We start from the raw sequence: 21824 nt of genomic DNA, 5'->3' as shown, positions 1-21824 counted from the left end.
AGGGGGGTAGACCCTATGGGATAAAGGATGACCAACTGTGGACCAGTTGGGTTGGGAGACACAGCGAGGCAACCTAGCACCTGATTGATTTTAGAAATTAATGTACCAGTGCCTTATGGAGTTAATGATTAAATGATTGTTTATTATATGTTGCAGAAATATGAACCATGTAAAATAATCATTTATCATCAAATATCCCAAGCAATGCAAGATATTCAATAAATGCACTATACTTTAACAATGTTCCAGCAATTAAACTTCAGAAAATCAAATGCTTTTAACGACCATAAAATTTAAATGCCGACCAGTTTCGAATAGTTAATTTCCAAACAAACATTTAAGTGCGTTTAACTATAGAGAAGTGAAACATAGATACCACAAGAGACACCAAAAAATGAATTTTCAATTTTTTGGATAATTTTTTCGAAATTTTTAATGTTTTTTATATATTTTTATATTTTTTAAATAAAACAAAGCAATGAAACTTAAAATTACTAAACTAAACTAAATAAATATATACAATTAAAATGAAATTTAAAACAAAAAATTATTAAAAAAATCTAATTCTAAAAAAACCTAAAGTCCTAAACTAAACTAAAACCTAAATAAAAAAAAAAGAAAAAAGTTACGTTGAAGAAAATGAAAAAGAACAAATCAAAACCCTTTTTATTCTTTTGATTTATTTATATTTTTATATATTTTAAATGATATAAAATTCTAGATTTAAAATTTAACTAAGAAAAAACTAAAATCAAATAAATCTAAAACTAAAACTAAACTTTAATTCAAAATCTAAATATTAAACTAATCTAAATCTAAACCAAATTCAAAATTAAAATTTCTCTTACCAAAATAAAATGGAAATTAAAATGAAACTTAAACTAGACTAAAACTAAAGACTAACTAAGAAAAATCAAAATTTAATCTAACTCCTAACTATACAACGTTTAAATAAAATCTAAATAAAAATCTAACTATAACCAAAATAAAATATATCAAACTTAAATCTAAACTTGCTAATATCTAAACTTACCATACGTATCACCTAATCCGTCACAAAAAAAATCAAATTTTGTTTTGCTTGCTGCTGATACAAGTATGCAGATGAAGAAATATGTGAGGAATGCTCGACGTCAGGCAGAGGAACTCAAGCATTCGAAGGTGGGCAACAGATGAGCAACACACTATGGAATTGAGGGTTTGCTGGATGGCAGCTGTGTGAAGAGCAATTGATAGCAGCAGATTGAGGGTTAGAGCATCACGCATGAGGACGAGATGGGACGACGTGGATGGAAGACGATGGGTTCGCAGAAAAATTTCAATAGATGAATGGATTTTTGGCAGGGATGATATACGTAGCAGGTATATACAAATATAAGGTTTGGACGAATCTGAGCAGTAAGCAACAATATAGCTAAGGATGCGTGAATGGCTGCGGGTTGAGCGTGAGGACTAAACGGTGAAAGGGAAAGGCAACAATGCGATGTGAGGAAGGAGCTGCAAGTTTGGAGGGAGATCTACGGACAAAAAGGAGAGAGGACACGGGAAGAAGGGGGTTAGCACACAGGTGGAGGGTATTGCGTGAGAGAAAGAGCAGCGTGAGCAGAATGAGAGGAACGCAGATAGCCGCAGCAACAGCGAGGGGTGTAATGGAATTGTGCAGTGAAATGAAGCTGCGTTTTGACGGAGCAAGCAAAAAAAAATCGATCTTGGGCAGCAGAGAAACTTAAACCGGAGGTAACAGACCCGTAATCCAGAAACTTAATCAAAATTTTAAATCCTTCCTGCTCTAGATTGCTTGATGGAAACCCTGAAAAATTTCCAAAATCTGTACCTGCAATGATAGAAGAAAAATGCCCAGACACAAAATAATAATGAAGCCTTAAAACCCTAGCTAAATAATTACAGTATTTACAAACTGAAGGCTCTAGGTAGCCAGATTTATCATTATGCCACATAAATATTTTCAGAATTTTAAACTTAATGTGAGGTGCTTCAAAAAACCCTTTCTGCAACAAAAATTCTAATGATAAGCCTGGGATTAAAACTGGCTGGGCTCTTTCAGAAAACGCAATCCGGGAGTTGGCTGGTTCAGTTGAGAACTTCCTCTAACACCCGGTAAACTTAAAAAATTAAAGATATCCTGCACAGCTTAAATCAACCATTAACATAGGGGGAGAAAACAACAATGGAATTCAGATCAAATGGATATCCCTGCCATTATATTCAGAAATTAAACTATCATTCAAACCCTAGAGATCAGACAAGATACCTGTGCCTAAATCAATCTTCATCAAGCTATCATCAATGGCTGAAAATAAAATTATGCAGAAAAATAAAACATCTTACAACACTTCTAGAAGAGTAACACCAACAAGATTTCAACCCTAAAGTCTTTCTTTATTGCACAAAAAATGACTACAAAAGAGCTTTCTTTAGCACACGACTCTAAGATCGAATGATCTCAAATGACCCCTGACACCCTATTTAAAGAAAAATTCCCAACGGCTAGTTCAAGTGATCTATGTCAAAATGATCTCGACCGTCGATGAGGATCAAAATCTCTTTTAATCTCATCCATCGAAATTTTAAATGCATTTTAATATATTAAAAAATTAAAGTGTTGCAGTTATTTCCTCAAAACTTTGCCTTATTATTATTTTATTTTATTTTTTCAAATTTTTATTTATTTTTAAATTTTATTTTATTTATTTTTAGTTATTTTTTTAATTTTATTATTTTTTATTTTGGGATACTCGAATTTAGCCTTTGGAAAAATCACCTGGGACCTAAGACTTGGGACTTATGAGGGGATTAAAACATTTCCTAACCTTCAAGACACTTTACATGATGACTTTTACCCTTTTACATCTCAAGGGGGAAAACCCATTTGACATAGACCCTCATAGACGACCTAGTTCTGCGACACAAATATAATCTAACAAATTAAGCAATTTGTAATAAACTAACCAAATACTTAGGATTATTTCGAAAGTACTTTTACATAGACTTGATTTAGCACACTGGGACTCCCCTAAGATTCTAATGACAAAATCCATTCCGGTTTTGGGGTTAGGCTGAAGAAAAACTTTGCCGATCATGGATCCGTGAGACAAAGAACTTTCCGGAATGTAGATTATCACTAGAAAATTAGGTTTGCCTAGGTAGTTTACATACATGACTCAGATCTACTAAGATTATTTATAATTTACACATGCATACTGGGTTTACAACATAACATTATCGGGTTGATGATGATAGTCGAATGGCACGGACACGTCGATCAAGCACTATCTCTTTTGCAAAAAAAGGGGGTGTACTGCTATGGGTAGTTGACACGTAGTGGTCAACATCTAGCTCTACTTGGGGACACGTTGCTGCACTGTAGGAATGTGAGAATCCAGAATCTGCATCCACGCAACACAAAATAAAACATAAGTAGCGTCCATCCAAAAATCATCATATAACATTAAGCACATGAAAGATATAAGCTCTTCATTTATTAACTATCTAGTAACATGAAAATTAAATCTAATCCTAAAACAGAATTGAAAAATGCTAAAAAACAAGTAGGGTTAGAAATACAGAGGATGCCCCATGGCATCAGATGTGTTCAATAAAGTGTATACTGAGCATTTGCTTGCTTTCAGGCAAATCTGTCGACTGCTTCTCAGATGTGCCATGTCCAATTCTGCATATGGTAGGACTTTTTCCCATCCAAAAATCAAGTTGCTCGCGACGATCTGATGTATCAAATCTTCTTCTCGTTCTCTTTCTTTTGCATTTTTTCTTTGTGGCAGGCTGTATCACTGATGACGTGGAACTTTCTGCTTCAAAGCTCTCAGATGAAGTATGTAAGATATGCGTGACATGTCTTTCTTCATTCTGCATCTGCCCTGTCAAGGATGATGGATCAATCTCACAGGTGCCATGAGTTATAACTTGATCTTCAATCACTGGTGGATTAACCGTGTCACGTGTGAGCATCAACCTGATTATTAATTTCCCTTTTATCCAGGTCACCTTCATTTATCCACTTTTCAATGGAACAAAGGACCTCGTAATAAGATGGAGCTTGTTGCAGCAGATAAGGAGGCCTTTGATCTATTGACGTTCCCTGGTTTCTTTCATCTTCTGGCCACTGTTGAATTTTCTAAACTTGTATTTTAATGGAATCTATCTGACTAGAGTGTTCAACCTTCATAGCACTGATTTCCTTGGTATAGTCTTCTTCCATGGTCAATAACTTATTCTGAAGACATATCTGATTAGCTTCCATATTTCTTATTACTTATTGTCCTTTGCCTGTATGGTCATCCAACAATGTTGCATAAAGTTTATCTCTTTCTTATGATTTGCTTGCATGGTAGCCAACTGATTATTATGATTGAATGTCATGATAGTCATTTCTTCATCCATAGTTAATAACTTGTTTTGCATAGAATTAATTTCCCTATCATGATTAGCTTTCATGGTCGTCATTTTTTCCTCTAAGCCTGATAACATGCTTTGCATAAAACTAATTTCTGTGTCATGATTAGTTTTCATGGCCTCAATTTCCTTAGCATGCTGATTTTGCATGTCGGTTATGTGATCAGAGTGTTGAATTTTCATGATCCATCTCCTTATTACGTTTTTCCAGGTGGGTGCATAAAGTCTCACATCATTGGCATAATTAGTTTGATTGATCTCCATATTTTTTACTAGCCGCATTAGTTCTTGTATAATTTGCTTCTAATTTTCCTTGTCATTGTCGACACTGATTTTACAATTTGTCCCTGTTTTTCCACTATCCTGGATTTGATCTGCAATGGTACAAGTGGATGGCACATTTTGACATGAAGAATTGTCTTGAAATCTTTCATCGACAGCTGAACCTTTCATAAGATTACTTTCATTCTGTTGCACAATTTTAGGGGCACAAGGCGAGCTATCTTGATAACCATATCTATCTTGTAAAGAAGTGAAAGAGTCTTTAGGACAATTGTTAAACCAATTCAAAGCATTACCCTCTAAAGAAAGGACAAATAGACACATTTTGACATCTTCATGATTATATTGAGGAAGTCTACAATATATGAACGTTATACGATAGAAACTCCATAAATGCCTTCTAGTAGCGACTGAATCACCGCCTGAGAACAAAGGTAATTTAGAAATGGCCAGTTCCGGAATATCAGGGAGAACATCAGTAAAATGACACGGGGTAAACGAATAATCCATGATGAATAACGAGGTACCAAATGGATGATAGAAAGCGACTTTTGCTCAAGAAAATCAAGAGATGAAAGAAGTGGAGTCGCCACTTGAACAATGAATCTAATTCTAGGATCCAAAAGGCAACAAACAAGCAGATATGAGGGAGGCTTCTTGTCTGGGAAAAATAAGTGAAAAGAAATGGAGTTGCCACCCAAACAAGAAATGAACTGAAGAGTAGCTGCTGATATGACGAAAGATAAGGTGATGAAAAGATCAAATGACGCTAAAGAATGTTGGTCGTTTGACAGGCTAATGAATGGCGTAAAAGATGAGATGATGCCAAAAATGTTGACTTTTTCGGCTCAAATGAAAAGATTCCAGATTCCAGATGAGAGAGAAGAATGAAGATGAAATGTCGGTGAAACGCTAGGGACAGAAAAACTTTATCCCCGACAGTGGCGCCAAAAAATTTTGTCGCACAGATTGTCTAGGCAGCATGACAACGCTCAGACTGGGGGCTGTCACCCTGATCCCCAATCTCTCCGTTTAAGCCGTCTCCTGAGGCTAAGCGGGGTAGACCCTATGGGATAAAGGATGACCAACTGTGGACCAATTGGGTTCGGAGACACAACAAGGCAACTTAGCACTTGATTGATTTTAGAAATTAATGTACCAGTGCCTTATGGAGTTAATGATTAAATGATTGTTTATTAAATGTTGCAGAAATATGAACCATGTAAAACAATCATTTATCATCAAATATCCCAAGCAATGCAAGATATTCAATAAATGCACAATGCTTTAACAATGTTCCAGCAATTAAACTTCAGAAAATCAAATGCTTTTATCGACCATAAAATTTAAATGCCAACTAGTTTCGAATAGTTAATCTCCAGACAAACATTTAAGTGCATTTAACTATAGAGAAGTGGAACATAGATACCACAGGAGACACCAAAAAATGAATTTTCAATTTTTTAGTTAATCTTTTCAAAATTTTTAATATTTTTATATATTTTAAATAAAATAGAACAAAACTAAAAAAAAACTAAAGCAAATGAAACATAAAATTACTAAACTAAACTAAATAAATATATATAATTAAAATGAAATTTAAAACTAAAAATTATTAAAAAAATCTAATTCTAAAAAAAAACTAAAGTCCTAAACTAAACTAAAACCTAAAAAAAAAAGTTAAGCTGAAAGAAAATGAAAAAGAACAAATCAAAACCCTTTTTATTCTTTTAATTTATTTATATTTTTATATTTTATATTTTTTAAATGATATAAAATTCTAGATTTAAAATTTAACTAAGACAAAACTAAAATCAAATAAATCTAAAACTAAAACTTAACTTTAGTTCAAAATCTAAATATTAAACTAATCTAAATCTAAACCAAATTCAAAATTAAAATTTCTCTTACCAAAATAAAATGGAAATTAAAATGAAACTTAGACTAAACTAAAACTAAAGACTAACTAAGAAAAATCAAAATTTAATCTAACTCCTAACTATACAACGTTTAAATAAAATCTAAATAAAAATCTAACTATAACCAAAATAAAATATATCAGACCTAAATCTAAACTTGCTAACATCTAAACTTACCATACGTATCACCTAATCCGTCACAAAAAAAAAATCGAATTTTGTTTTGCTTGTTGCTGATACAGGTATGCAGATGAAGAAATACGTGAGGAATGCTCGACGTCAGGTAGAGGAGCTCGAGCGTTCCAAGGTGGGCAATAGATGAGAAACACGCTATGGAATTGAGGGTTTGTGGACGACGGCTGCGTGAAGAGCAACGAATAGCAGCAGATTGAGGACGAGATGGGATGACATGGATGGAAGATGAAGGGTTCGCAGAAAAATTTCAACAGATGAATGGATTTCTGGCAGGGATGATATATGTAGCAGGTAAAAACGTTGAAGGTTTGGACGAAGCTGAGCAGCGAGCAACAATACAACTAAGGATGCGTGAATGGCTGCGGGTTGAGCGTGAGGACTAAATGGCGAAAGGGAAAGGCAGCAATGCGATGTGAGGAAGGAGCTGCAAGTTTGGAGGGAGATTTGCGGACGAAAAGGAGAGAGGACACATGAAGAAGGGGGATAGCACGTAGGTGGAGGGTACTACGTGAGAGAAAGAGCAGTGTGAGCAAAATGAGAGGGACGCAGATAGCCGCAGCGACAGCGAGGGGCGTAATGGAATAGCACAGTGAAATGAAGCTGCGTTTTGATGGAGCAGGCAAAAGAATATCGATCTTGGGCAGCAGAGAAACTTAAACCGAAGGTATTGGACCTGTAATCCAGAAACTTAATCAAAATTTTAAATCCTTCCTGCTCCAGATTGCCTGATGGAAACCTTGAAAAATTTCCAAAATCTGTACCTGCAATGATAGAAGCAAAATGCCCAGACACAAAATAATAATGAAACCTTGAAACCCTAGCTAAATAATTACAGTATTTACAAACTGAAGGCTCTAAGTAGCCAAATTTATCGTTATGCCACATAAATATTTTCAGAATTTTAAACTTAATGTGAGGTGCTTCAGAAAACCCTACATGCATCTGCAACAAAAATTCTAATGATAAGCCCGAGATTAAAGCTGGCTGGACTCTTTCAGAAAACGCAATCCAGGAGTTGGCTGGTTCAGCCGAGAACTTCCCCTAATGCTCAGTAAACTTAAAATTAAAGATATCCTGCACAACTTAAATAAACCATTAACATAGAGGGAGAAAACAACAGCGAAATTCAGATCAAATGGAGATACCTGCCATTATATTCAGAAATTAAACTATCATTCAAACCCCAGAGATCAGACAAGATCCCTGTGCCTAAATCAATCTTCATCAAGCTATCATCAATGGCTGAAAATAAAATTATGCAGAAAGATAAAACATCTTACAACACTTCCAGAAGAGTAACACCAACAAGATTTCAACCCCAAAGTCTTTCTTTATTGCACAAAAAATGACTACAAGAGAGCTTTCTTTAGCACATGACTCTAAGATCGAATGATCTCAAAAGACCCCTGACACCCTATTTAAAGGAAAATTTTCCAACGGCTAGTTCGAGTGATCCATGTCAGAATGATCTCGACCGTCGATGAGGATATTATCTCTTTTAATCTCATCCGTCAAAATTTTAAATGCATTTTAATATATTAAAAAATTAAAATCTTGCATTTATTTCCTCAAAACTTTGACTTATAAGTTATTATTATTTTATTTTATTTTTTCAAATTTTTATTTATTTTTTATTTTTTAGTTATTTTTTAAATTTTTAAATTTTATTATTTTTTATTTTTGGATCCTCGAACTTAGCCTTTGGAAAAATCACCTGGGACCTAGGGCTTAGGACTTATGAGGGGATTAAAACATTTCCTAACCCTTAAGACAATTTACATCATGACTTTTACAATTTTACATCTCAAGGGGGAAAACCCATTTGACATAGACCTTCATAGACCACCCAATTCTGCGACACAAATATAATCTAGCAGATCAAGCAATTTGTAATAACCTAACCAAATACTTATGATTATTTCCAAATTACTTTTAGATAGACTTGATTTAGCACACTAGGACTCCCCTAAGATTTTAATGACAAAATCCATTCCGGCTTTGGGGTTAGGCTGAAGGAAAACTCTGCCGACCATGGATCGGTGAGACAAAAAACCTTCTGGAACGTAGATTATCACTAGAAAATTAGGTTTGCCTAGGCAGTTTACATACATTACTCAAATCTGCTAAGATTATTTACAATTTACACATGCAGACTGGGTTTACAACATAACATGATCGGGCTGATGATGAATGGCACGGACATGTCGATCAAGCGCTATCTCTTTTGCGAAAAAAGGGGGTGTACTGCTATGGGTAGTTGATACGTAGTGGTCAACATGTCAGAGAAAGATATTGTTGAGGAGATGTGGGATACACTCACCAAGCTGTACTAGAGCGACTATCAAAGTCATAAGATGGTGTTGAGGGACAAGCTACACAACATCAAAATGTTTAAGAGTGGGAGCGTAGGATCATCCTGCTTGACCAATATAACATAGTTGATGGATGAAATGGCAACTGTTGGGGACACTATACGAGAAACTGAGCTAGTGCGTATAGCCTTGAATGGGTTTACGGAACAATGGGAGGTGTTTGTGAAGTGTATTGTTGGCCGAGAGCACTTGCCCTCTTGGGAAAGGATGTGGGATGATTTTATCCATGAGGGAATCCTAGAGGGAGTTCAACATGGTTACCAAAAGAAGAGATTGAAAGAGGAGAGTCCTGCCTAGCAAGTAAGGGTAAGTCTAAGACCAAGAAGGGGCCAAGTGATGGGTCATCTTCAAAATGTGGGAAGAAGAACCCAAGCAAGATTAAGTGTTTTGCATGCGATCAACCAAGACACTTTGCTAGTCAGTGTCCTAACAAGAAGGGGGGAAAATAGAAGAAGTAGGTTGCTACTACTACATAAGTGAACAAGCTCGCAATAATTTGAGAATGAGTTTTCACTCATTGCTTGTCTCTCAAGATAAGTCGCCACTAGTGTGTGGTATATTTTAGCGGGGCTTTTTGCCATATGACGAGAGTCAAGAACTAATTCACCAAGTTGGAGGAAAAGGAAATGGATTTCTACATAGAACTTGGATTCAATGCCAAGTACTAGGCAATTGGTGTTGGCAGTGTTGAGAATTGGGTAGGGCAAACATTAATTTAAATTCTCTTACATGATAACTTCTTGTGTAACATCTTTACTTATTATCTTTGTTCATCATTATTACAGTGTTCAGTACATAAAACAATTATCAAAACAATAACATTAGTGACACAATAGTTAGGCTCCAAGCTAGGGCTAAAACCCCTCCTCTTGAGGGGAAAACCCACAATTCTCTTCTTATAGATTCTTCATTAGATGAGTACATTGACCTTGACAATTACATTTGACCCATAGAGCCTCTCCTAGATCAAGACATAGTCATCCTTCACTGGTTCTTTTATCATCACTGTAACACCATGTATCACCAACCTTGACATCATGTAGAGCAAGCACCGAATAACATCACTGAGTAAACTGAGCATGACTGTCATCATCGAGCTACTATGGAGGACTTCCGAGTTGCTGAGTTGAGGTCCGAACTACTGATGAGAGATTCAAGTCTCTATGTTAATGGCCGAGCTCCATCATCGAGCTACTGTGGAGGACTTTTGAACTGTATCACTATGACCCGAAACTGTCTTCTGCGTTATGATCCGAAATCTCAGAGTGATCTGAAATTGTACATCGTGGAAATCACCCGAGCTTCCTTTATATAATGGTTGGTGCTATATTTAAGCTGACCTGTCCTTTTGTTGATTTTTAATGTACCTTGGACAAGTGGTTTCCCATGGGTTAGTCTCTACCTAGGGAAAAGTGTCCAAAATAGTTCTTTTCCTAAGTGTGACTTTATAAAGTGAAAGTGACTTTATAAGTGGTAAAGTCAATGTTAAATTATAAAGTGAAAAGTGACTTTAGACATAAAGTACAATGTGGGTACTTTATTTAATGGGTGAATTAAAAAATAGAAAGTGAGAATTAAATGCACATTTATTCTCATCCCTTGATATAAATGAATCTGAGCCATTAGATCTTAGGGTTGCCCAAAAGTCATTTAGGTAAACAAAAGGGGGAAAAGAAAAGAGAGATTGCATTCATTCTTGATGAGCAAATTGGAGAAAGGAGACTGAGAATTGGAGAAATGTTTTGAAGGAGAAATTTGTTGCAGCAAACTGAAGGGGTGATTTTTGGGCGAGGTTGGGCACAAAAATCGAGGCATAGAAGACAACAGAAGGTACAGTACGAACAACATTTAATGTTGTGAGTTGCACGACGTTCGAGAGAAGTTTAAAAATAAATAAATTTGTACAGTCCGTACGGAATCCATACAGTACGGTCCATATGGTTCGTATGTGTACAGTACATATTTTCAGCTTCAAGTGGGCACATAAATCGAGGCAAAGTGGGCACAGATTGCAATGAGTTTTGGGCTGAAGAGATAAGTTGTATTTTGCTGTTTTGTTTTGTCTGCAAATGTATTTTTCCTGAACTTGAAAGGTAAATAAATTTGAAGAGCTCTCCAACAGGTTTTCCCCGAAGAAGATTGAAGGGGTTTTGCCTGGGTCTAAGTTGACAAAAAATCTGTGTATTTTTATGTGTGTTGCTGCTCCGTTTATGTCCATATTTATTTTCAGCACGTGTTGACAATCCCATGTGTTTTAATCTGAAAATTTCATTTCCATAATTCTATATGTTGAATGTATGTTTATGGGAAGGGGCATTTCTCTGAATGAGAGTGATAATGTGTAACTAAAACCAGGTTGGGATTGCAGGAAACTTTTTAGTCATCAAATTTCAACATGGTATCAGAGTTACAGGTTGAAAATTGCAATTTGAACAACATAGAGTAGTTTGGGATAACAAACAGTGGTTTGGACAACAAACTAAATTTTTGGACAGCAAACTCAGTTTGGACAACAAATTGATATTTTGGGACAACAAGGTGAAATTTCAGACAGACTGAACTTTTGGGACAAGAAGGTGTGCTGGAAAGTTCATTTCTCCATTTTCTTGGTTTTGTAAATTCTAGACAACAGTCATGGCCATGTTCTTAAGGATAGAGGACAAACTGGATGGGATATCCAACTGTGCTGTTTGGAAGGACATAATTCAGACAGTGTTTGAGGAGGCAGCAGATTGGGACATAGTGCGACAAGTGGTTGTACCTCCTACTGCTGCAAATGAACTTGCTGAATTCACAAAAAATAATGCAAAGGCAAAAAGGATTTTGATGAACAGTCTGAAGGATCATCTCATTCCTCAGGTGAGAGGAAAGACATATGCATATCAGATGTGGACAGCTCTAACCACTCTCTATGAGAGTACCAATGAGAGCAGGAAGATGGTACTCAAAGAACAATTGAAGAACATCAGGATGACAAAGGCTGAAAGTGTAGTTCATTATCTTAGCAGGGTCAAACAAGTACGTGATGATTTGACTACTATTGGTGAGGCAGTTGCACCCACAAAGTTAGTCAGGATAGCTGTAGTGGGACTTCCTAAGTCTTGGGAGGTCTTTGGAGATGCTGTTACCTCTATGGAAAATGTTCCCAATTGGGATAGATTCTGGGATGATTGTGTGCAACATGAGATACAGAACACTGGTAGTGGTGGGGTGAAGATAGCAAATGAGGAGGATGTAGCCTTGACAGCCAGGGGGAAGAACAAAGGGAAGGCCAAGAAAGGGGCCTCATCAGATGGGGCTAAGGGAAAGGAGAAGAAGAAGAAGAAATATACGAATATCTCCAAAGGCAGATGTTGGGCATGTCAGAAGATGGGACACTATGCTGGTACGTGTCTTGAGAGGAAGAACAAGGGGAAGAAGGATACTGCAACTTCAACAAAGGTGGAGCAGTTTGCTTCACAGTTTGACCAGGACTTTGCATTTAATACTTCTACATCTAGTAGGAGTACATCATCCGATGTGTGGTACATAGACCGCGGGGCTTCTCGCCATATGACAGGTGCACGTGAGTTCTTTTCAGAGCTTGTAGAGAGGGCACTTGATATTGAGATTGTACTAGGAGATGACCACATCGTGAGTGCTGTTGGTGTGGGGACTGTGACCTTCGAGAGGGAGCCTTTGCCTCCTTTGAAGGTCATGGATGCTTTGTATGTTCAGGGGATGAAGAAGAACTTGATTTCAGTGTCTGCTATGGAGGAGAAGGGGTTTGACGTCACTTTCTCAGAAGGGCAGGTATTGATGCATCCCAAGCGAGCTTCCATCACTTTGGCCAAAGTGATTGGAGTCCACTCTGGGAAACTATATAGGTTCAGTTTTCAGTTGGCAGGAGCATTGGTGAGTAGCACATCTGGTAGCACTCACACTAGTACCACCAACAGTAGAGACTTGTGCGAGTTATGGCACCGAAGGATGGTGCGTATGCACCATGGAGCTTTGAGAGTATTGAGGGAGACCACTACTGGAGTTCTTGATTTCAATGTTGAGCATTATGAGGTTTGCAGAGGGTGTGGTTTGGGCAAGTACACCAAGTTACCATTCCCAGCGAGCGACAACAGATCTACAAGTATACTAGACTTGATTCATACTGATGTTAGTGAACGTATGTCTCATGTCTCTTTGGGTGGTTGAGTATTATGTTATATTCATTGGTGACTACTCTAGGAGGACTTGGATATATTTCTTGGAGACCAAGGGTGAGGTCTTCAGTTGCTTTAAAGAGTTCAAAGCTCTTGTGGAAAAGCAGACAGGTAGGAAGATTCAGGTCTTGAAGTCAGACAATGGTCGTGAGTACACCGATGGTGGGTTTTCTGACTTCTGTGCATAGGAGGACATTAGGAGAGAGTTCACGGTTCCTTACAACCCCTAGCAGATTGGGGTGTTTGCAATTTTGTATAGTACTAGTTACCTGAGAAGTGTATTTGCAGAATTTCATGGTTTGGGGAATCTTCGCTATGTGGAGTTTTGGGGCTTTGTGTTGGTTCTTGAGCGTTTAAGGGATTAACAAAAAATGAATTTACCCTACCTATTAACTGATCCATTCTTTCTTCTTGTTCTTTAACCTTACGAGCTGCTTCATGGTTGTTTTTATCCCTCAATTTTAAGAAGACTTGCCTGCGATAATCAAAATCTCTTTTTTCTTGATTTCGTATCCCTTGCAACATTTTTTCAATGTTGTCTATCTTTTTTATATCAATTGCTAATTCCTCTTGAGTTTAAATCATCTTCTTCTGTCCTTTCCCTAAGTTTGTTTGTCTTTTTATTGACATTGTTAAGACGATAACGCACGTTATCAAGTTCTTCTCGATATTTATTAATGTCAGCTTCATCATTATTATTCTCCATTTTGTTCCTTTTTTTGTTGACGTATTTTTAATTTAATTATTATATAAATAATTAATTCTTATAATTAAATATTTATATAAATATTAATTAATTTGTAAATATATATATATATATATATATATATATAAGTTAATTGAAAAATTTATAACTATATATATATATATATTTTATAAGTTTGACTATAGTGGTTAATGGACAGGGTTGGTTGGACGACGTGTCAGTCGTGAGGGAACAAGCCATTCGAAGGGAATGATTGGTCGGAAGAAAACGATAGAGGTGATAGAGTTTGTCGATCAACACAAAAACACAGGGTTCGAGTTGACAGATGGTGTGTGAGGAGCACACGGTCAGGATTAGCAGCGCATTGCGAGAGAACATATAACGACGAAGAACAATGCGACAACATTGGTTGGGTAATGGAGCAAACATGCCTTGACAACTACTAGCGGATACAGTGGCAGAAAACAACGGAAACGGGGAACATGCAACGTTCCAGTATGATGGCTCGATGTTGTTTGGAGTTGAATATGACAGCGACAGGAATGGAGGGATGCAGTCGAGGGTCGATTGAGACTGATGGCTGTGGAGGTGGGCAGAATCGTTGGCAGGAGCACGATGTAGTGAATCGGCGAGAGGACAGTAGTGGAGTGGCGGCCACGAATACAAATTGTGACACAAGAAGGTGGCTCTGATACCACTGTAGCAAAGAACCCATACACAAGAGTGTATTAATTATGTAGTCTGTGTAGTTGAATAAGTAATTTTATTATTGAATAGGAACTGAATGGTGATTACAATCCTTCATGGCGGTGTACCTTTATAGGCATTGACTGGCCATGAAGGTGAATGGTCACAACTTTTGACCCTTGCCCTTCATAATTAATAGTCATTAATTGATTTAATTATTTTATTAATATTTTTTTATGAATATTTTATTCATAGCAGTTTTAAATAATAAATCTTTGGAATTTGTCATTTCTTTTATGGCATTAGATTCCACATTAATGAGTCTTGTAACATGTGGTTTGTCTTGCTGCAGGAACTGGCCGCAAATGATAATACCAGGATCAAACTTAAGGATTTTGTTTGCAGGTTTTGTCGTCTAGCCTGTTACTGTAAGATGTAAATGCCTGATCTAATTGGGATGAATAGCCATGTGGTGGAAAAATGTTTTGAAACTGAAAGCAGTAAATCATTTTTATTTTTTTTGACAGGGTGGTAAGGCATATTAGAGATGATATAAATATTAAGTATTTGTGTTGTGCACTTCTAAAACCATGGGTGGCTATGGCTAGCCAGGAGTCATCCTTGAAGGTGGCTTGGCTCACAGAGGTACTCAATGTACTATTGCTTCTTGAAGTATGAACATAGTAGAGCAAATTATTTTCTTTTTTATGGCTGCCCCTGTCTTTTTTCTGAATTCTTTATATCTCTCCTTCTGCCATTATGTTTGTGTCTTCGGTAATTTATCTTGGAAATGCATTTATTGTATTTCAATTGTCTTACTTGGTTTTACCAAATAAAGGAATCAGTCCAAGGTAGAATGTTCATGCTCTTTTCCTGTGATTAGATGGCAGAACTTGTGACAGTATTACTACTGCAGTCAACTGGAGCCTTCTGCACAGAGGAAAATATCATGAGGATTCTTTCATTTCCAGAGACTGGTACATTTTCTGTTTCTGAGTATGGAAATTTAATGTCCCATACAGAAAAAGAAAAACTTGAGGCACTGGAAAAATTCAGCCTTGACCTTGCAACGTTTCAGGTAGTATTGTGTGTAGTAAACGTTAGCATTTGATGAAGACTTCAAGTATTTAAGGATATTTCATATTGACTATATTGAGTGCAGTTGGAGGCCATGGCGTGGTGTACAGATGTTGTGTCCGTGTATGCTCCAAATATGAATGAAGATCAGTTTACAAATATTTTGAAGCAAGTTCTATTTCTGGGGAATTATCAGGTCAGTTATAGTCAATTTCTAGAACCTCTTCCTGCTTCTTGTGAAGAAGAAATGTTATTAATAATTATTTGTAGATTAAAATGATGGTCATAAAACTAGAAATGTCCTGTACTTTGATTACTTTTTTTTTTTTCTATTCAAAATCTTGTAACAAGTAAGAAATCTCCACTGGTAACATTTATGAGCTAGAATATGTTGACATTTAATATCTCTTGGTGTACCCTTCTTTCAAGGAAAGCTCCCTGGCTGTCAGATATTGACTCCTCAAAGTGGGTCTCTCACACCAGTGTTGCGAACATCTCGATAACATCCCGATATTGTTTCGAAATCATGATATTTTGGCCTAGCCGATGTTTTCCGATTTTTAAAGATGTTTTTATGGTATCTTAATTTTGCCGATGTCTGCTGATTTTTTACTGAGATTTTCCCGATTTTCCCAATTTTTTTGTTTTTCGGACCCTCGCCAATTTTATCCCGATGCTGATGTTCGCAACATTGTCTCACACCTACCCTCTTTACTTCATCCCAAACCTAATCCCTTTACTCATTTCCTTTCCTCCAGCATCTTGTTACTTTTTAGACTTCTGTTGTTCAAGTTTTTCAAGATTCAACGGCAGATCCACATTGATGGTGCCTTCTTCCAGGCTTCAACCACTGCCATCACCATGTGCAAGGAGACCAGTGGCAGCATGTCGCTTGTCACCCTCCATGATGCAATTAATCCTTCGAGTAACATGTGATTTGATCTGATTATGCTTTGTTATAGTGCCTTAAATCTCTTAGTTCATTGGTTGGATGGTATTGCAGTATTGTACTTAAATGTGTGTATTTATTTTAATTTAACATCACCCAAAGGGCACATCCAATTAACTTTTCATCGTTGATCTGCTGATTATAAATTTCTTTGTGGATCTAGATCCGAGGTTAAGAGAGAGAGAGAGAGAGAAATAGTTGGAGGGGGAGAGAGAGGGAGGAAAGGAGAGATGGAGAGAGTGAGGGAGAGAGGAGAGGAGGGAAAAGAGCTATGTTGCATGAGTTTCTGGAAGGTGGGAACTTGGGAACTTGGGTACTGGTGTCGGGAACAGCTAGAGGTTTCCCCAAAATTTATAGGAAACGGTTAATTGGGAGCGGTAATATTATATAATAAAAAAAATATAAAAATAAAAATATATTTTTTTTAATTATATAATTTATATAATAATCAAAATTAATATCGAATCAAAATATTCAAATATTAAAATCACTTTAAATATATAAATAATAAATATATAATCTCTCTTATATATAAATATATTCTTTGGGTGTCTCTCTCCCTGAGTCTCTCCCTTTTATATATATAAAATATTAAAATGTCAAGTTCATTATGACACATGACAAGTCTTTGAAACAATCTGGCTTAAAAATACAAAAGAACAGTTTTACATATGTTTCTCTAGTTATTCTTAAGAGAAAAAGTAAAGCAACTCTAATGTTTAAGCATTGACTGCCACATACAATATGCACACACAATCTTCTGCAATATATATACATAAACAACAAAAGAAATACTCATCAGCATGACATCCCAGATATCACCCTTACATCGAGGTGCCACACACTTCCTTAACCCATCAAGAGATTGCTCTAGTTTCTCAATTAAGGATATTGGTGTTAAGGATGTCTTTGGCCTTTCTTCCTTCGAAGGTTTCAACTTAGGCTCATGTTTTGTGGGCAGTTCAACATATTTTTCTACAGACTTTGTATTCCCCAACCCCAAGGAACGCCGGATCTCCAAAAAAAATAGTCTTCAAAGCTCCGGGGACTTTCCCAAGCTCCCATCGCAGCTCCCGTTGAAAAGGGAACGTTCCCATATAGTTCCAAAGCTCTCGTGAGTGCAGGAACCATTGGAACGGGTTTCCCAACTCTTGGGAGCGGTACCCGTGTAACAAAGGAAAAGAGAGAAAGAGAGACGCACATAGATGGAGGGGAGAGGGAGGGAGATAGTGATAGAGATAGAGGGGAGAGGGAGGGAGATAGTGATAGAGTTGGAAAGAGAGAGATATTGGGGGAGAGACATAGGTAGGTTGGATAGAAAGGGAGAGAGAGGACTCAAGAGAGACAAGGAGATAGAGATGGACTTGCAGGGGGAGAGAGGGAAGGAAGAAGAAAGACATAGAGGGAGAAAGGCGGAGAGAGAGATGGAGTGACAAGGGAGCAATGGAGAGAGAGTGAGGGAGAGAGGACAATGGGAGGGAAGAGAGAGAGAGGAGAAAAGGGAGAGAGAGAGGGGCAAAGAGGAAGAGGGAGGGAGAGAGAGATAGATATGGAAAGAGAGTGTGTATGTTTTGGGGTGAGATAGAGAGAGCAAATAAGAAAGAGACACATAGATACAAATATAGATATTATATAGTTTTATATAACCAACGTACATCCATCTTAACCCCCAGATCTATCAACCACTAAGAGGGATCAAATCTCTCGAGGTGCAAACCTTTCCTCAAGTTTTGTACTCAAAAAAGAGGTTTGCACCTGTATAGATTGGATCCCTCTCGGCGCTTGATAGATCCTTGCTCTTGACTGTTTCTTAACAGCTGAAGAGAGGGTCATTTGTGTGCTGATTGTCTTGGAAATTGTGCAGACTTACTGAATAGATGACATCATTCACCTTTTTAGGGACGCCACCATCTGAATGGAGAAGCACCAGTCCAAATGGAAAGGCTTTCTATCTGTGACCGTGGTTGGTTTGTCTACAGTTATGAGACTAATCTGCTTGTGCAGATTTTGCATGATAACTCCACCAAATTGTTCAAGTCTACGACCCATAGGATTATTCATTCTCTCTTTAATATATCACATCTCCAGATTTATGTCGTCTCTTATCAATTGCTACTCTATTCATGTTTTCCTAATTGAAGGAAGTCTAGTTTGATTTTGATTACTTTTGGTCTTTTCTTTTATCTTTTTAGGCATACTTTCCAGAGGATGACCAGGTTGGAGAAAATGAATGCAATGCATTGCAACTTCTAGGCTCTTGCACTCGTGCTTCTGAAGAAATATTGGCACGGGTGATACTTCTTGGTATTTCAGTAAGTATTCAGGAGCAGTTGTATTGAAATTATTGCTGATATGTCCAAAGTGCTCGACACAGGGCTCTTCTAATGCTCTGTAATGTTTTGGTTCGGCTTACTGCAGGAAGTATATCCTATTAGCATGGCAGGTGCTTTGTCTATTATTGAAAGTCTTGTTTGGAGAGCTGGTGCATTCCACAAACTGTTCAGAGGTAGTTTGCATGCTGAAAGCAAACAGGTATTCTTTAAATATGTAGAGGAGATAAATCATTCATTTTTTCTTTTGCATGTTAATCATCTATCCTCTATGGAGTAGATTCTACTCATGGAGCTGGGAGAAAGCTTTGGGTGCTATTCTCACAAACACACATATTTTTACTGAAGTAAATATTGCTGCTGTGTGGCAGATTCCTCAAGCTTTAATCAAGTTGGCTTCGTTCAGCTTGCCGGGCATTCCAAAACAATATTTTTCACATCTTGTAGTATGACCTCATGCATCCTTTCTGGTTTAGCCTTGATTTCATATTGTCACATATATCATGTACTTTGAGATGTTTTGAATTGTATCTCCGTTGTATGCTATATTATCCTTTGACACGTGTTTCCAAGCAAACATTTTTACTACTAGATAGATTGTGACATGTATTATTGTGTTAGTAGATCACATACATGCTAATTATGAACTTTTCTTCTTTCTACAGTACAAGGACAAATATTGGCGAGCATGTTTTGTACTACTTTTACTTGCAGTCTACAATCCTGGAACAATTGGGAAATATGTTTGGGAGAACAACTCTACTGTTCGCTACATGATGGAAGTGGTTATTACAGGCACTTGGAATTCTTCTCTTCGAAGTAAGAATTGCATCCTTTATAGAAATTTGAGATTAGTCTTGGTAAAGACTCATGCCTGCTTTTTAAAATTATGAGTTTTATGGTTTACCCTTTCTTACAGTACAAATATCTATGAATATGTTTATGCAAGTAATAGTGTTTGAGTAACAACTATTTTTAGTGTATGTGCTCTCGGCTGTTTCTTCAAGATGATATTTCTCGTGTTGGGTGTCACATCTATCTGTAGTGGGCATTGTTACCCACCACCTGTGGGTGACACCCATAGGAGAATTTTTTCTCCTAGATGGTTTTCAGCTGGCCGCCAACAGTCCCTTGCAGCCACCAGATAGCTCAATGTGCCATCATCTCCGCCACCTGAGCCAGCCATTATGCTCCCTTACCCATCTGTCATGATCATATATTTGAATGTGGGCCTTCCAAGCCCGAAGGTATGACTTTCATTATGTAGTTGGATATTTTTGTTTGTTTATCATGGACACTTTTGGGCATGGATTAATGGGGGATTCAACAGAAAGAATGGGCTTGGTTTGTATTCTTGTCCCCTTGTCCAATTTGGTGGTTAACCTTGTATCCTAGTCCTGTGGGCTCTCCTTTACTAGCTATTAGCTTTAGGAGTGCCACTACTTGGGAAATCCCGATTTTGGTTGCGTGGTCCCACTTCTCGACACCACATACATCACTACCCTCTGCTTATTATAACCCCTTTCCATGTATTTCCCTTCCAAGTAAACATTTTTCCATTGGGTCCACAAGGAGTTAGCTCCCCCTTCCCCTTGTCCACACTCTGTGTTAGGCTTCGAACAATGCCCCAGAGGTTGATGTAGCTAAAAAGAAGTTAAAAGCATAATTGGACCACTTACAACAGGAAATGTACCATAAAATGCAAATGATGGCTAAGACATACAAATTTAGCATGTGGGAAAAAGCTGACATGAGTTCCACCCCTTATCGTTATGGTCATCACCTGGGTTCCTAGGGCACTGATATGAGCCCCTTGCATTATTAAGGAACCCATGATTGTTCCAACCCCTGTGGGCGATAAACTGCTCAACCTTAAAGGGGTAATCATTGCTATATCTTACACATCATGCACTCATCCCTTGGAGCCACGAGCAATTTTAAAAGAGAAATCAATAAAATGAAAAAGGCATATGAAGAAGGGCGGAAAAACAAATGCCGGGGCATCTCATATACCACTATTTCTCTCTTCTTCATCTATACACCCATGTGTTGGCTTCCCTCATCATTGTTACCCTTGTACCATGGCATGTGGCTTGGAGCCTTCCTAGATGCCCTCAATCCATTTCATAATTATATCGCATGACACCTGATACCTGACGGATGTACCACAAAGTTGCCACTCCCTTAGAGGTTGAAACCACCAAATAGGGTCCTTGGTTAACTTTCTTCTTGAACTTGAAGGCACCTAGAGTCTAAAACCTGTTATGTAAGGGCATGCCACTATGAAGTGCCCACTTGGTTCCATAATTTGTAAGTTCATTTGCTAAATTACACTAATGATTTGTTGCACTGGAAGGAGAGGAGACACATTGGATCTTACACAAGATTGTAGGTGGGTCTTTATTTTGGGGTTTGGTCTCCGTACATGGGGTCCAAGGCCTTCAAAGGGTCTTAATGGCATTTGTAGGGTGTGCATTGAGAGCCATGGGCCTCCATTATAGCAAAGAGCAGATTGTCATGACATGGGATCCTTCAGCACCACTCATTGATGATGATGATGCACTTGGACCACCTTGCCCAACTGGCTATACATTCGCACCACACACTTGGCAGTTGATCTAGGGCCCAAAGGGGTTATGTTTTTACCATGGGAGGCATAGGGAGGGCTTGCATCATCTTT

At 37.5% G+C, this 21824-nt stretch overlaps 1 protein-coding gene across 4 annotated transcripts in view; it reads left to right on the top strand.

Annotated features, from left to right (window-relative positions):
• The window catches only part of LOC149196394 (uncharacterized), a 491550-nt gene that overhangs the window by 95859 nt on the left and 373867 nt on the right, over positions 1 to 21824 (top strand). For 3 of the 4 annotated variants that reach the window (XM_089405541.1, XM_089405539.1, XM_089405543.1), the window contains 8 exons: positions 15141 to 15223; positions 15316 to 15433; positions 15672 to 15866; positions 15951 to 16061; positions 19007 to 19126; positions 19233 to 19346; positions 19516 to 19590; positions 19810 to 19963. In XM_089405541.1, the coding sequence (XP_089261667.1) occupies positions 15141 to 15223; positions 15316 to 15433; positions 15672 to 15866; positions 15951 to 16061; positions 19007 to 19126; positions 19233 to 19346; positions 19516 to 19590; positions 19810 to 19963 (970 nt within the window). The remainder of the gene's footprint in view (positions 1 to 15140; positions 15224 to 15315; positions 15434 to 15671; positions 15867 to 15950; positions 16062 to 19006; positions 19127 to 19232; positions 19347 to 19515; positions 19591 to 19809; positions 19964 to 21824) is intronic. The other variant, XM_089405540.1, reaches the window with a different exon arrangement.

The sequence above is a fragment of the Pinus tabuliformis genome, chromosome 2_2, assembly GCF_031772625.1.
Source record: "Pinus tabuliformis cultivar Carrire ecotype Pingquan chromosome 2_2, CPIR1, whole genome shotgun sequence".
NCBI classification, from domain to species: domain Eukaryota; kingdom Viridiplantae; phylum Streptophyta; class Pinopsida; order Pinales; family Pinaceae; genus Pinus; species Pinus tabuliformis.
Note: the sequence above shows the minus strand (reverse complement) of the source record. Positions and strands in the feature narration are given on the sequence as shown.